General features: G+C 41.8%; 1 protein-coding gene across 1 annotated transcript in view; it reads right to left on the bottom strand.

Annotated features, from left to right (window-relative positions):
* CHSY3 (chondroitin sulfate synthase 3) overlaps nucleotides 1–14,824 on the bottom strand; it is a 144,525-nt gene extending 129,701 nt beyond the window's left edge. Inside the window, exons 1-2 of the mRNA XM_014869190.2 lie at nucleotides 14,110–14,824; nucleotides 12,227–12,510 (exon numbers count right to left, since the gene is read on the bottom strand). Of these exons, the coding sequence (XP_014724676.1) occupies nucleotides 12,227–12,510; nucleotides 14,110–14,824 (999 nt within the window). The remainder of the gene's footprint in view (nucleotides 1–12,226; nucleotides 12,511–14,109) is intronic.
* Between the last annotated feature and the right edge of the window lie 357 nt (nucleotides 14,825–15,181).

The raw sequence follows: 15,181 nt of genomic DNA, 5'->3' as shown, positions 1-15,181 counted from the left end.
AAAGAGAAATATCTAAATAAAACTCAACAAGGAAAGAACAAATCCCTTCCTCTCCCCAATTCAGGGCATCACTTTTTTGTTTGTTTGTTTCAAGTTAGAAAGAATACAGTGTACCTACACTGAAGGTAAAATGGCTATTAAAACTAGCAAAAACATCAGTTCGGTGTCTTTTGTTGGCCACTTCACAGATTTATGACAGAATCTTCAAAAAAATCTTTCTGGAGGCCATTTCCAAGGAAAGCAGTTGGTCCCCAAACTATATTTAGCAATGACAAACTAACAATGAAGTTTTTTACTAAAATTATGAGTTTAGTACTAAACTAAACATTCCAATGAGCAACAGCAAAGTTCTTTGAAATTGAGATAAGCAGAAAGCTCCTGCAGTTCTGGACTTACCCTGCAGGAATGCTACTTCTGAAGCATATATACATATAAAAAAAGAAGGTACAACCAGCATTCAGAACTATGAAAAATTTGACTTCTCCTACACTCAGGAACATGATTGTTCTGAGGTCTCAGTTGGATTTTACCCCTTCTGAACTCACAAAATTTTATCAGCATTTTATCAACACTACACATAGCTAACGGAAATCCTACTCTGATTAATGTGGATGAATTAGTGCTTTCACATTCCTCCATACACTAGCAAAACACAAGCAGTAAGTGACTACTATAGAAAATAACTTGCATATTTAACAGAAACATAACAACATTCTAATGCTGGATTCTTACATGGCAATGAGGGGTCTACATTACCAGACAGTTCTAGGCACAACAATTGCTGTAGTAATAAACAGTCTCCAGAAAAAGCTGGTAACAAACTGGAAAGTATTTAATGGTCTTTATCATTATTCACTCCCCAACGTGGAGTAAAAAGACAAATGCCAATACCCTACTTAAAAATATCAATAAAGACCTCTACACACACCTATGTGTATACACACATTTAAACACACACACCATCAATGCCACATCCTATCTTCAGGCAAAAATTCACAAAAGAAGTCCTACTTTTGTGGATGAAACCCGGTCACAAGCAGCTGATTTGTAGTAGCTGTTTTCTAACTCGCCAAACTCAAAGGAGAGTCAATCTGGTATTCCAACCCACCTCCTTCCACTATTTCCCTCTCCTGCTTTGAACATTCACACAATCACAGAATTTGGAAACTTGGAAGAGACCTCCAAGATCAAGTCCAACCATCCACTCAGCACTACCACTGAAACCCATAAACCACATCACTCAGCATCAGATCCAGACGCCTCTTAAAGACCTCCAGGGATAGCAACTGCACCACCTCCCAGGACAATCTATACTTATGCCTGACCATTCTAACAGTGATAATTTTTTCTAATATCTAATCTGATTCTCCTGTCCCAGCCATTTCCTCTGATCCTCTCACTGCAGGCACAGTAGAAGAGACTGATCCCCACCTCACTGCAGCCTTCTTTCGTGGAAATTCAGAGAGTGATGGGGTCCCCCCTGAGCCTCCTCTTCTCATGACTTAACAAACCCAGCTCCCTCTGCCATTTCTCACAAGACATGTTTTCTAGTCCTCTCATGTTGACTTTCAGTGGACAAGCTCCCCCACCTCAGTGTCCTGGAGGCGTGAGGGGGCCAAAACTGGACTTGAGGTGCAGCCTCAGCAATGTCAAGTACTGGAGGATGCCCACCTCCCTTGGCTCAGGCCAAGATGCCATTGGCTTTCTTGGCCACCTGGACACACAGTGGGTCACACTGAGCTGGCTCTCAACGAGCACCCCCAACTCCCTTTTTGCCAAGCAGCTCTCTCCCCCAGCTCTGCATGGGTTTGCTGAGACTACAGTGCAGAACCCAGCACTTTGCCTTATTGAGCCTCATGCAGTTGTGCTTGGCACACTGATGGAGCCTGTCCAGGTCTCTGTAGAGCCTTCCTACCCTCGAGCAGAACAAAACTCCCACCCAGCTTTGTGTTGTCTACAAATTTACTGAGGGTGCCCTCAATCCCCATGTCCACAACATCAATAAAAATGTCAAACAGGACTGGCACCAAAATCCTATTCCCAGGGGAACAGTGGTAGCAATCAGCCACGAAATGGATTTACCTCCATTCACAGTCTGGCCCAGGCATCCAATGTTTTGTGGTAACTGTAACCGAGACTGATAGTACTGTAGGTTTAGTTAGCATATGCAGTTTGACAACCAAGATGCTTTGGCAAGAGCAAACAGAGCTTTGAAGATTACGAGAAGATTGGATCAAGTCTGGCTAACAGGAAAGAAGATTTACCTAAGTAGAAATGAAAGTTTGTCTGTGAGATATTTAACTAAACGAATGTAGTAAAAAATTACTAGTCTTCCTGAAAATGGTATATAAGCATATGTAGCTCACAGTAAATTAGGATTCTCATCACAAATCAATAGTCCCCATCTCTATCTCAATCATCGACAGTGTTTTACCCAAAAAAGAGTCCACTCATCCAAGACATGGGCAGCCAGTTTTTCTAGTAGTACAGCTAAAATAATAAACCCACTGCTGCTCAAAACATTTTTCCAGCCATGAGTTAGGAAGCTCAGGCTGGGCAAGTTGATAAGCATACTGCAGAAAGAAAGCCAATCTTAGCTCACCCAAGGCTCTCTGCCCCACCAAGACTATACATCTTTTATATCTCACTGCCATAACAGAGTTGCACCTTCTAGCACACATGCCAGCACCACAGCATAGTTAGGAATTTAAGAACAGAAAGGTGTTTATTCTTGAACTTAATAGACTAAAAACTTAAGCTAACAGATTGGAAGAGGGGACATGAGCACCAATTTCCTATGGCAGGGATGGAGCAATGCCTAATGCATAGTTTTGGGACAGAATTCATTCTTGAAAGTAAAAACAATAATTTTTGCAAGGATGTAACAAACACACTCCATAACTCTAAGCAAGCCTCAAGTATTAGATCCCACAAAAGAAATGCATATACATTTACATGGCCCTCTTGGACCCCTCAATATTATATTTTTCAAAATTATTTTGTACCATTTGACCATATTTTCTATTGTACTAATATTTTCTACTGTAACTACCCTCAGTTTTTCCCCCTATCAAATGAAGAAAAACAGAACCACAAAAATATAGCACAGAAGAAAAGGATGCAAATACTAGTATCTGCTTTCATTTCTTCTTGTAGGGCGGATTCATACCTAGCAGATTATTTAAAAACAACAATTAAATCTATCAAAAGCATATAACAAAATTGTTTCATTTGCTGAGTTAAGCACTTTCCTAAAAGTTTTGTCATCAGCTACATGTCTTGCAGCAAAATTCCCTGACTTCTGGAACTCACTGCACTTCAGAAAATTTTGCCCCAAATTGATAAAAAATGCCATAAAGAGTCATTGTGTTTTGTCCTGATCAAAAGTAGGAACTTGTGCAATTCTAGTAGGATAAGAGCTGGTCCATAAGATAGGCCCTTTCTGTGATGAAAAGTCACTATGATAATAGGTGTACTACAGTCTACAGCAGTAAAGAAAAAGCTTTCAAGAAAGGCTAAAAAAAGCTATGTTAAATGGAAGGCAAATAAAACCATATATACAGAACAGAAGGACACAGATCTAACTGGAAAGATAAATTTAAAACAAACTGAAAGCTAAGTTCTTAAGATTTTTAGAGACACTGCAGTAACTACTTAGAAGCACAGCTTATTCTCCAAAGGACTTTCACTGATGCCCCAGGAAGCTTGGTTATCACCTAGGCACAAGCTTTAAACTTCTGTGCATGTACACATGCACATTTCTGTACATGCCGAGTTACAGTGTGTGCCTCATGTAGCAGCAAAGGCCACATGTATGTCCACTGCATTGCAGCCACATATAGACTGCTAAAGAAATGTTGCATTTCTACAGTGCATTTGTTCATACACCATAACGAGCACATTCACAGAGGCTGCACTCAGAAAGGACTCCAAGAACCAGCAGTTCTCTTCTGCCAGTAAATGCAGAGTCAAAAGAAGCAGTGTCCCTGGTGATCATATTTTTGTCCTTCAGGTGTTAACTTGCGCTTGAATGTAAAAAAAAATAATAACTAATTTAAAAAAAAAAGCAAAACAGTTTCAGTTCTCAAATGTTTTAAAAGCATTGCAAAGCACTTTAAAGCACTCTTGAAAATATAAAGTCCTTCAAAGTAACAAGTACACACACACACAAAAAAAAACCAAGCCAAACAAACAAAAAGCTTACCATCCTATTTTAAACTTATTAAAATGAACAGCTCCAAGTTTCTAAATAAAATATCACAAACCACAAATTAATACCAAACAGACAATCTGTCCAGTCAGAACCTCAGGTTTCAGCTTTCAGTATTCAACTGTACGGTTAAACCAACATATTCCAGAAGACTTATTTTAAGCCTTTTTAAAAAAAGATTTTTAAAGTGTTCCTTTTACTAAAGGTAAAACTTCAACCAATGTGTTGAAAGTGTATCTCAAGAGTACTACATAAAAGATAATGGAAATGTATCTCAATGCCACCGCATTTAGAAAAAAAAGATAACTCCTTTCCTAGGTTCATTTTTAGACTAAATCATACAAAAACAGCCGTCAAGAAGCCTGTATCAGCTACCAGGCTGCTTATCCTCCTCCAGAATTTCTTAAATTATACCTCTAGTTCAAGATGTTCTTTATTTTCAAAAGTATATGAATGCTTTAAAAGATTTCTTACAGGCACGCCAAAACTCTTTGCTTAGAGTAATACCCAGAAGCTAAAAATATTGCAGCGGGGGTGGAACTACACATTTATTTGCTCCCCAGTTCCAAATAAGTACTAAAAAGTGACCAATCTGGCACTCATCTTGAGCTTAAATCAGTACCCAGCACTGGTCTGATGGAATAAACTCCTCAAAGCTGGCAATGCTTGCTACAATTTTAATACGTGAGGTATTCTTCAAGTATTTTGTGTTATGCAATGCAACAAAGTAACTAAATAAAAACATATTGCAGAGAATATGGTACAGCAGCATACACTGATGATGAGTTAATATATTCCTTCTCACATAAGAACTGAAAAGAGCTGGCAAGTGCTTTGGTAAAGAGAACAGTGAAATAAAGCAAGACTTCAAATGATCCAGCTACATTTTATGGCTAGTTGTCTACCTGAAGAAAACTCCCAAGAAAGACACAAACTGGAATAGTAGATAGAAAGCTTATTCTTCTAAAAAAGACATATACTACTGCAGCATTCCATTAGTTTCAAGAGTACATTTAATTAGTTTTTATTTCTAATAATTTTTAACTCCCTCTATTTACAACTTCCAACCTCACTCTTTTGTGGGCATTTCAGAAGATGTCTTTTGATATCAAAAGATGTGAAGTTGGAAAGTCAGGAAAATGTTATCTCTGTGAGATTTTTCTAAGTTGGGATGAGAAGAGATACGAAGAACAGCCCAGAACAAGTAACAAAACCCATCTACACTGGAGGTCAGGAGGAAGCAGGAGGAAACAACTTGTGGACTATCTGTGTCTTTGAGAAGATTAAATACACTTTCAGTAACTCTCTACTATTTCATTTCAACTAACCATGCATCTTCAGAAAGGTTGAAGTAGGATAGTTTAACAAAACTGTTAGTCAAAGCATGACCAATTACCACAATCAGATCTGTACACGTGAAACACAGTTATTTTAGAACTTGTATGAAAGACAAAACTTCGAAAGCATAGGTAATGCTGGAAATATCGATAGAAACTAATGCTTCCTGTGTGGTTAGGTTTATTTTATTTTAAGGTAAAGTATAGAAAATTATTTCAGAAAAAAAAAGTAAACATAAGGGCTTCATCTTGCTTTGTTTCATGAATTCACTTAAAGCTGACACTAATGCAGTTATTCATCTGTTACTCTCATTTTAAAATTCAAGCTTATTCCTTGTACAGTAATAGGGCATTGTAAAGACTGATGATTTGATGGGTTTAAATGGAATCTCTTACAATAGCTGTTCCACAATTCCATCAGCTCATGACAGATGCTCTTTTAAACACTTGAACACTGAGACTTCTGCACTAGACATCTGTGGAAGTACAACCTAGATATATTCAATAGCATAAAAGTCTTGCGAAAATATTTCCAACAAAATGACAGCAAATTTGTGGGAAAAAGTCTTACATGGTTAGCTTTAAGCATTCAGAGACACTGAGACATGGTTCAGAATACCCATATGCAGAACTAAAGACACACTTATAATAATTTAGGAGCTTTTTTCTTCTTGTCTGTGGGATCCTTTGGTAAGTCAAACAAGAGCTTGTACTTAAAGAGGAAAAGCTTTGAAACACTTGCTTTAAGAATATCCAAACATTTGCAACTGATTCAAACCTGTTAGCTTGCTCACTTAGTCCTCCACACTGTTAGATAAAAACACATTGGAAGGAAGGTGTAGCCATACCAGGGACAAGAAAATACGTCCCAGAGTCTTTCAGCAACTTGATAATTCAGCACCGGGTGTCACAATTACAGCAGTACAACTCCAAAAAGGCACAAGTAATATTTCCTCTTGGGACAGAGCAGAAAACACAGGACACTAAACATGAAACCAAGCCAGAAATGTAAGAGACCTTAGCATTCAGCCAGGTGAGAAATGGCCCTCTCAGCTCTTGGCTCCATGGATCAGATGCCTTCATACAGTGGACCACAGACACAGGCTTGTGTGTTCCTCTGCATATCTCCGTGGTAGCTATGGGAATGCCATCTGTCATAATAAAGACACCAAAAAATGGTATCTCCAGCTCTTCCTGTTGTGCTGAGCCACATGAGGAAATGCTTATGACTCAGAAACATGCAAGTACCAGGGATGACTGCTTTCTCACCATGACATTCCTCAACTTCCCAGCCAAGCTGATCACGGCAGGATCAAGGGTTAAGATGACAAGGAGCCCCAGGGTTCATGAACCCAAGGCAAGCAGTGCCCTCAGGCAGTCTCCCCAAATTCCCCACGTAAAAGAGCAAATGAATGACAGACAGCCAGAGAAAGCCCGAGAAAGAGCAGGAAGTCTGCATAGCACAGTCAGGGCTGGCAGCCCAAGTGAGGACCAGACAGAGCCACACAGGGCAAGAGTAATGACCCAATTTAGCACCATGGTTACAACAATAGGATATGCATTTAAGGATTTACAGTTATTTGTATCATGTACACATACAACAGTATGAAAATATAACTCAATTTTTCTAACCAGGTGAGAATCACATAAATAAATTTGATAAGTACAGTTAATATCACCAGTTGAATAGATATTGGTAATAAACAGTTAAGACAGCACACAAGCAATCCTGTATCAGAAAATGTGCATTTATGCAAAAAGTTCTATGGTCTCTGGAATCATCTGTTTTTCTCCATAAACTCTCAAAGACCCCTACTGAAAGGGTCCACTCTTCTATGCATTTTTATTCTAGGATCATGGATAGCACAGTCTGTGTTTTCATGTTTTGGGGTTTTTTTAAGTATTGGCTGCATTTATGTAACTACCTAATGATGCTGTCCAAATTCAGCAGCTTAAGTAGGGGTGGGCACTGCTGCTTCAAGATTAATCATTCCAGTACACAAAATGAGTAAAATAGCATCCGAGCATCATCAAAGACATGCACATCTCTAATGCTTCTGTTTGGTGCAGGGTTGAACTCAAAGCTCAGTATTGATCTTAGCCAAAGAGAGAGATAAAGCTTCAAACGAGAGATTAAAATATATCAGGAAGGAAAACTTAAAACAGAAAATATAAAATATTTTTAGAGGATGAGACATAAAATGGTTTACAAAGTTTTAGTACCACCAGAGACAGTCAAAATATCAATGCACTGTAAAGGAAAAGTTTCTGAGTAGACAGCTTTATCCGAAGAGGCATTTTCCCATGACATTTACTGCAATATTTACTGTAACTAGTGGGAATCAACAACAAACAGGATAATAGAGAGCCTTTTTACTAAAAGAATGTTGCAGTAATGAGACTGTATTCTATGGTTGTCCTTGAACTTTGGAAACTAAGGGAGGGAAAAAACAATGAGAAAAAAAGATATACAATTTATGTGAAATATTTGTATGTACAAAGTACCATATTTTCGAAGGATCAATATTGTATAGGATGCTTTGGAGGACTGCAGTTTTTAACTCTAAAGTGAACATAGCAAGCATTGGACTTGATTATCCTTATGGGTCTCTTCTACCATAAGATATTCGATATGATTTTCATCCATAAAAAGGAAAAAAAGACTACAAAAATAAAAGCTTTGCAAGTATTTGAATATATGTTACAAATACACCAATGCATTTTCTTTAGACATTTTATCCTGCATTTGACATTTTTCTTTTTCTAAATAAACCACATTCTCTGATAGCATTTACACCCTGACAACGTCTTCTTCAATTGTTATAGCCACTTATTTCCCACATAGCATTTTATTTAGATGTTTTATGGAACTGCACTATTTGATCTGTTCAAATCTCAGGTTATAAATTGCAAAATGGTCTTCTGATAAAGCAATCAGCCTTTCATTTCAAATCGTCCTCTATACTCAAGTCCCTCTTAAACAGAAAAAGAAGGAGCTACAAAGCATCTCAGCTTTTTTAACTATACTTTTGTTTTCAAGAAAAAACATATGACTCACTAAAATCAAGCTAATTTCTTCATCCCTTTAATATAAAAACATTTGAAGGCTTCAAAATTAGTGGAAGAGAGTGATAGCTTGAAATATGGATTCTGAAAACAAATCAAAAGGCCATTTTAATGTTTAGTTTCTGTTGGAGAAGCAAAAGATGCTATGACCCCACAAAAACTGACAGATCTCTTTTTACAGAGATACTTCAGACAAATTTGTCAGGTTTATTATACCTCAATCATTACAGAATCATCAAGACTAAGGATAAATTAAAACATAATCGAAAAATTATTCCAGAACAAAGATGCATCTTCTGTAGAAAAAAAAAAAAAATCCATCTAAAATATACTTCTAGCAGATATCTTCTCATGAAGCAAGGAAATGGACTAAATTTAGGCTACAGTTCAGTTGTTGCTTTGTCCACACAATTTTAATCTAGGCTGCTGTCAAGATGGCAGTTTGACATTTTGCTGGTCTTTTATTCCTGGGTATGGCCACTTTTTTTTCTCCTGATGCTCATACTCCGCAAAGTGGATCCTCCTCTGTTCCAGACCACCACAGGGCTGCAAAAGTCAGCAGAACTGGACAGCAAAAAGAGACACTAACCCGAGTGTCTCCTCTTTCTGTCCTCCATTTTTCACAAAGGACCCTAAAAACACTGTCATTAGATTCACTCTCTCAGCAACCTAATGACTAATTCTTTATTTAAAGTGGAGGAGCTCCATCAGCAGAGACAGAGAGAGGCTCATCACTTCAGCCATGAATCACTGGGTACGTGGGAGTCCCAATCTTTAGACCTGGCTTCAAATCTGGCAGAACTAGAATTTAACTCTAGAAAGCTCAAAACATAAGAGTACCTCACTGTAGGCTCATAAATCTCTCCTTATTCATTCTTACAACAACAACAACAACAAAAAGCTGAAGTTGTTACCCTCTTCTTGTCAGCAAGCATATTATGCATATACCATATGCTTACTGGCTCACCCTAAGTAGCAGCAGAACAAACTCTGACAGGCAGCCAGTCAACTACACCAGCTGAACCACTCAAAGATCAAGCATTTCAGGTTTTCTCAGCAACTCTTTGACTTTCCAATCCAGTTCTTATAAAAGAAATCTAGAAAAAAATGAGGCAACAGAGATTCTACTGTTCCAGAGCTAAAAAGCTCCTATGAATATTAATGTAACTGTTTCCACCTTGCATTGGTCTTTATATATACCAATATATACAAAATTCAAATTATTTATCTTACCAAAATCAACTAAGTTCATAATAATCTCGCAGCTCAACAGGACTCAGTTTAATACTTACATAAACAAGAGGACTTCAGGACAAAAGTGCAACTGGTTATAAAAGAAGTCCTGGCCCCGACCTTAGATTTTGTGCACATGTATCTGAAGGAATACTCCCCTTCTAGCACACAGAGAGCATTTCTGATGAAATGCAGGAATTTAAAAGCACACAGAAACAGTTTCAATGCCCCAGGGAAAAAAAAAATCACTCTTTTCACCAAATAATATAGCAATCTGCAACACACAGATTTGCTCAGGTGGAGTATCATACTGTCATACAGCACAAACTATGCCAAAGCACAAATGCAGCTTCTCTTTCCAGACACCCCATATCACTGCTTCCCATGTAAATAGGTTTAATGCTGGGATAACATCCTAAGCAGCTTTGTCTTAATCATCTTCATTTTCCGAGGCAGCTTCTGCACTGGAAATAAAGATTCTTCAGAATCAGACAGAAATACTGGTCAGAAATTAGTAGGGACTTATTGCAATGCCCAACACATTTTTTCTTCTTCTATTCTTTATTACCTTGACCTAGGTCCTTCATGAGCAACTGACAACCAAGACTGATGTCACTCTATTCCAGATCCCATACAAGCATGAGTTTTTTTCAAAAAGTCTTTTTCGGGCCTCAATACTACCATGAAAAGCTGAGCTTCTGGGCAGTATAAATGAGTCTCCAAAACTGTATTTTTTTCCCCATCCCCCTTAGGATCAGTGCCTGGAGCCAATATTTTCTGACATTTAACATCAAAATAAATTATAACCATAGTGACAATACTATCAGGTTTTTTTTCTTTCTGTAGATTTCTCCCTAAGTCAAGCCATAAGAACAAAAGCAAAACCCCTTCCATGATACAACTGTCAAGGCAGAATATTAATGCTGCCACCTGATACAGATCAGCAAACATCACATGCCAGTAAGGACTGGAAAATAGCTTTGTACAGACACAGCCCAAACACATCAGAGGGTAAGATTAGGCTGCTAATGTATCATGCAATTTGGATATCTGATTAGGAACCGCTGGCCCTACATAGTTCTACATTAATTTCCATCAGCACCATAAATGCCTTCCCTGCTCTGCCAGGACAACAGGTATATTATTTCACAGTGGCATTTACAATATGTAATGAAATAGTCTCGAAAAGCACCTTTTTATGGTGAATTAAGATTTGCCCCTCTAAGACTTCTACCTAATTAGTAGCAAGCAAGTATTTTCTTTTGTTCACCTGTTTACATACACTGCAGCCTACCAAACCCATTTATAAATGCTCACCTTCCTCTGGGCCATTCAGAAAAATGCTATGAGAGAAAATTAGTTATTTTTTCTGACTTTTTGACACTAAATACCACATAACCTCTTTCTGTGGTTCATTTAAATGGATTTTTCCTGATTAATGAGGGAGTGTCACAAAAGCAGACATATTAATATTAAAGAATTGTTCAAAATAAGTGAAATCATATTCATCATATTAGGCTTCACCCTCTACCCTTTCTTGTAGTTGTATGCTCAGCCTATTTTTATCTACAAAGATAGTCTTGCAAATAACCACAATAATTCCAGAGAAACCAGCATGAATTTTAGTCATGGCATTGCCATGATAAACTTTTTGGATACTGCAACAGACCCTTACAACTTTAGAAAATGCTACTACTGAATCAAGTAATTTGTTCCTCAAATTACTTCATCATAGGAAAATTTGTTACACTGCACATGTTCTTAATCCATTTTAACACTGTTCTACAAAAAACATCATTATAGTTGTATCATAGAAAGGCAGCGTAATAAATTTAATTTCTGTACAAAAAGAAAAAAGCCCAACCAAACAACATCTATTTCTGCTTTTGTCAATAACAAACTTGAGTAAAATACATCTGAGTAATTAAGAATATACAGGCAATTCTTCAAACGTCAAAATATATTTTAAGAAACTGTGATGCACAGCAATCAGATATGTCTCGTGCTTATCCAAACTTGAAAAGATCTGCTTAAAACAATCTGTCCTGAATAGTACATATATCAAATACAACAGCTTCCTGTCAAGGATTTTTTTTAAAACCCCTAGGTAATGCTCTAGCAACTTACAGCATAGCAACGCTTACATGGCTGCAGTAATTGTCACCAATGAAAACTATAAGACACAAGTAGAAATAAATATGATTACAGCAATATGCTGTGAATGTTTTCCTCTCTTTTTCTCCTTACAGTCTGCAGTTCCCATTCTGATGCCAGCACTGGAAGATAATTAAGGTGGAAAGAGATTGCAGATACAGCTACTTACCTTGCAAGATGAAAAACTGTAAACAAATAGCACACTGCAATTTATACTGTCACTTACCTCATAGGACCAAACGCACTGAGTTCCTCCAAACCTCCGGACACACCTGCCCACTTCCACATCCTCATGAGTGGTGTACATTTCTCGAAGGCATTCACCTATATGTGGCACCATCCTCCGGAGAACTTCCCGGCTGAAGATCATTCCGGGTCCTCCCATGCAGAAATTTTCTCCAGGCTCCAGCCCCAGTTTTCCGAGTTCTTCAATATTACCTAGACCAGTCTGCCCCAAATACAGAGGTTTACTGCTGTTCAGTGAGCGAAGAAACTCCTCCAATTTTTCACCTGACGAAAATACAAGATTACTGTTATTTCTCTGACTACTCTGCCAGCCGTCTCTTTTCCTGTACTTCAAGCTTTTATAAAAATATAACAGGTACCTGAGACCATCAGAAGAAATCATTTCCAAAGCAGTACCATGCACAGAAAACGTTCTTGGACAAGTTAACTGTTTTCTTTTTTTTTTTTTTTAATTATAATTACAATGACAATTTCCTTCCAGCCAAATGCTGGAATATGGTCAAAACTTAATTTTTAACAATAAACTTTGTTCTGTTCAAACAATACTGGTGGAAAGCACTTGCTAGTATAAAAGTCCGTAAAGCTGGACAATTTGAAGAGGAAAAGGAGTGGATGGGAAATATCAGGTAAGATATTTATAGGATTAATTTTTGAAAATACCAGAGTAAATCTAAATTAACTAAGAAAAACTTGTTTGATTATAGACTAATCCTTGGGGAAAAAAAGTAAAACTCTTGTTAGTTTCAAATAGTTCCAGTGTTACTATGTTTATACTGCTTTCCTCTAAATCCCTTAGCTAGTTATTTTAGGAAACTTTGTTCAATATTTATTTGAAATTTAAAGTTTCCAGATAGGTTTAATTTGGTACCAATTTAAGACAGGTTCTTTACAACTTCGAAATGAGCTCAAAGAAAACACAACTTTACATCTGCAACTAAATGTATATACATGTGTACATCTACAAGTATTTGACAGGTGAATGACAGCTGATGAGCAGGCAGCCTATTAAACTACTCAAAATTAAGTGACAAACGGGAAAGGGTTAGCCACCACCAGTAAACTTACAACAGTGTAAGCAACCAAGCTCACAACCTGGGCTTATTCTCTCAACTTCAGCTTCCTTTTCCTAAGCGCGGGACACGGCACGAACAATGCCAGCCTCAAGCGCAGACCAAAAGGAAGCAAGCTGCAGAACATCACGTCCTAGCGGTGCTGGGAAACTCGCCCGGGAGCAGGGCTGGTGCTGCCCGGGGAGCACCGGCTGCCCTGAACAGCGGCTTCGCTCGGAGCCCGCGGCGGCCGCGCTCGCCCAGAGTCGCGGCAGGCGGAGAGCTGGTGACAGCAGCGCTGCTCCCGAGGACTTCCACACCGACTCCACCAGGGGGGCCGGGGCTAGGCACGACCGCCAGACACCCTGCGGTTGGATCGTGGGTCCTGCACTGCCCCGCAGCCCGCCGCGCCCGATCGGACCGGACCCTCTTCGCCAGACCACGGCGTAGTCTCGTCCGGAGGATCGCCACGGAAGCGAGGGCGGGGACGGCAGCACTGGGACCACACGCCCATCCAAGGGACCGCTCACCGTGCCCTGCGTGGTCCAACCCGCAGTTTTGGCTCTCGGCCTGGGGAGAGACGTCCCGGCCCGGGCACGTCGGGGCTCCCTTAGGGATGGGGCGGCTCCCAGGCCCCGCACACCGGGGCTGGAAGCAAACGCCGGCGGGGCGGTGGCAGGTCGAGGCATACCATGCTCTCCCCGCCCCAGGCGGGAGCCGAATCTTTCCTCGAACCACCGTGGAACTCCACCAGGCTCCCAGACACCGCTCCCCTTCCTCCCTGCCTCCCGCCGGCGGGATGCGCCCCGGTCACCTTTTATGTAGACGTCGTCGTCCGCCCGCATGAACCACTCGTACTTGTCCAGGTAGTGGTCGTGCATGTACTTGATCATCATGAAGGACTTCTTTTGCGGCGGGTAAGAGTCGTCCACTCCTGGCAGGGCGACTACGGGCAGCGGGGGCATACCGGGGGGCGCGGCGGAGCCCTGGCTGGAGAAGAACTCCACGCGGCCAGGCACCGAGGACGCCCAAGTCCGCTGCGCCGCCACCGCCCGACTGCCCAGGTACTTCTGGGCCGTCATCACCCCCACGTAGAGGAAGTTGCGGGGCTTGCTGCAGCCCTGGGAGCCCCCCCAGTCCCCGCTCCCGTTGTGGTTGCCGCCAGGCCGGCCGCTCCGCTTCTCGCCGCCTTCGTCCTCCTCCTCCGGCTCCCCTTCCCCACCAGCAGCGGGGCTGGAGACCGTGCCCTCCGCCGCCGCCGGCGGCAGCTCCCAGGGGCTGCTCCTGAAACTGGTGCCGCCCAGCACCGCCGCTGCCCCCGGCGGCGCCTGCTGCCCACCCGCCGCCGCCGCGCCCCGGGCCGCCCCCGGCCCCGCCGCGCGGCCGTAGTAGGAGCAGAGGCTGGCGCCGCGCCGCTTCTTCTCGCTCAGCTCGGCCACTCTAGGGGCGATGAGCCAGGAGGCGGCGGTGAAACCCAGCACCAGCCCCAGCACCACGCTCAGCCAGGGTCTCCGGGATCGCGCTGCCATGTCGCGGGCGGGGCGGCTCCCGGAGCAGCGCTACCGCCGCCGGCGTCCTGCTGGAGGCGACCCCCGTCCCGCCGCGGCCTCAGGCACAGCGTCTCCCGCCGCGGGTCCCTGCCCCGCCGCGGCGGCCCGGGCGGCTGCGCTGCTCCCGCGTCAAACTTCTGCGGGCGGGAGGGCGGCGGAGAGCGAGCGGCGGCGCCTCCGCTCCGCTGGCACCTTGTCCTCGCCGCGGCTGGTCCCTCCCTGCCCCTCCCACCGCTCCGGCGCCTCCGCCCCAGCCCCGCGCAGCTCCCACCGCCTTCCTCCGCGGCTGCCGAGCGCCTCACCCCGGAGGGCGCCGCCGGCGCCCGAGCTGCGCCG

The sequence above is a fragment of the Sturnus vulgaris genome, chromosome Z, assembly GCF_052056855.1.
Source record: "Sturnus vulgaris isolate bStuVul1 chromosome Z, bStuVul1.hap1, whole genome shotgun sequence".
NCBI lineage: Eukaryota > Metazoa > Chordata > Aves > Passeriformes > Sturnidae > Sturnus > Sturnus vulgaris.
The sequence above is the reverse complement of the archived record's forward strand: the minus strand, read 5'-3'. Positions and strand labels throughout refer to the sequence as shown.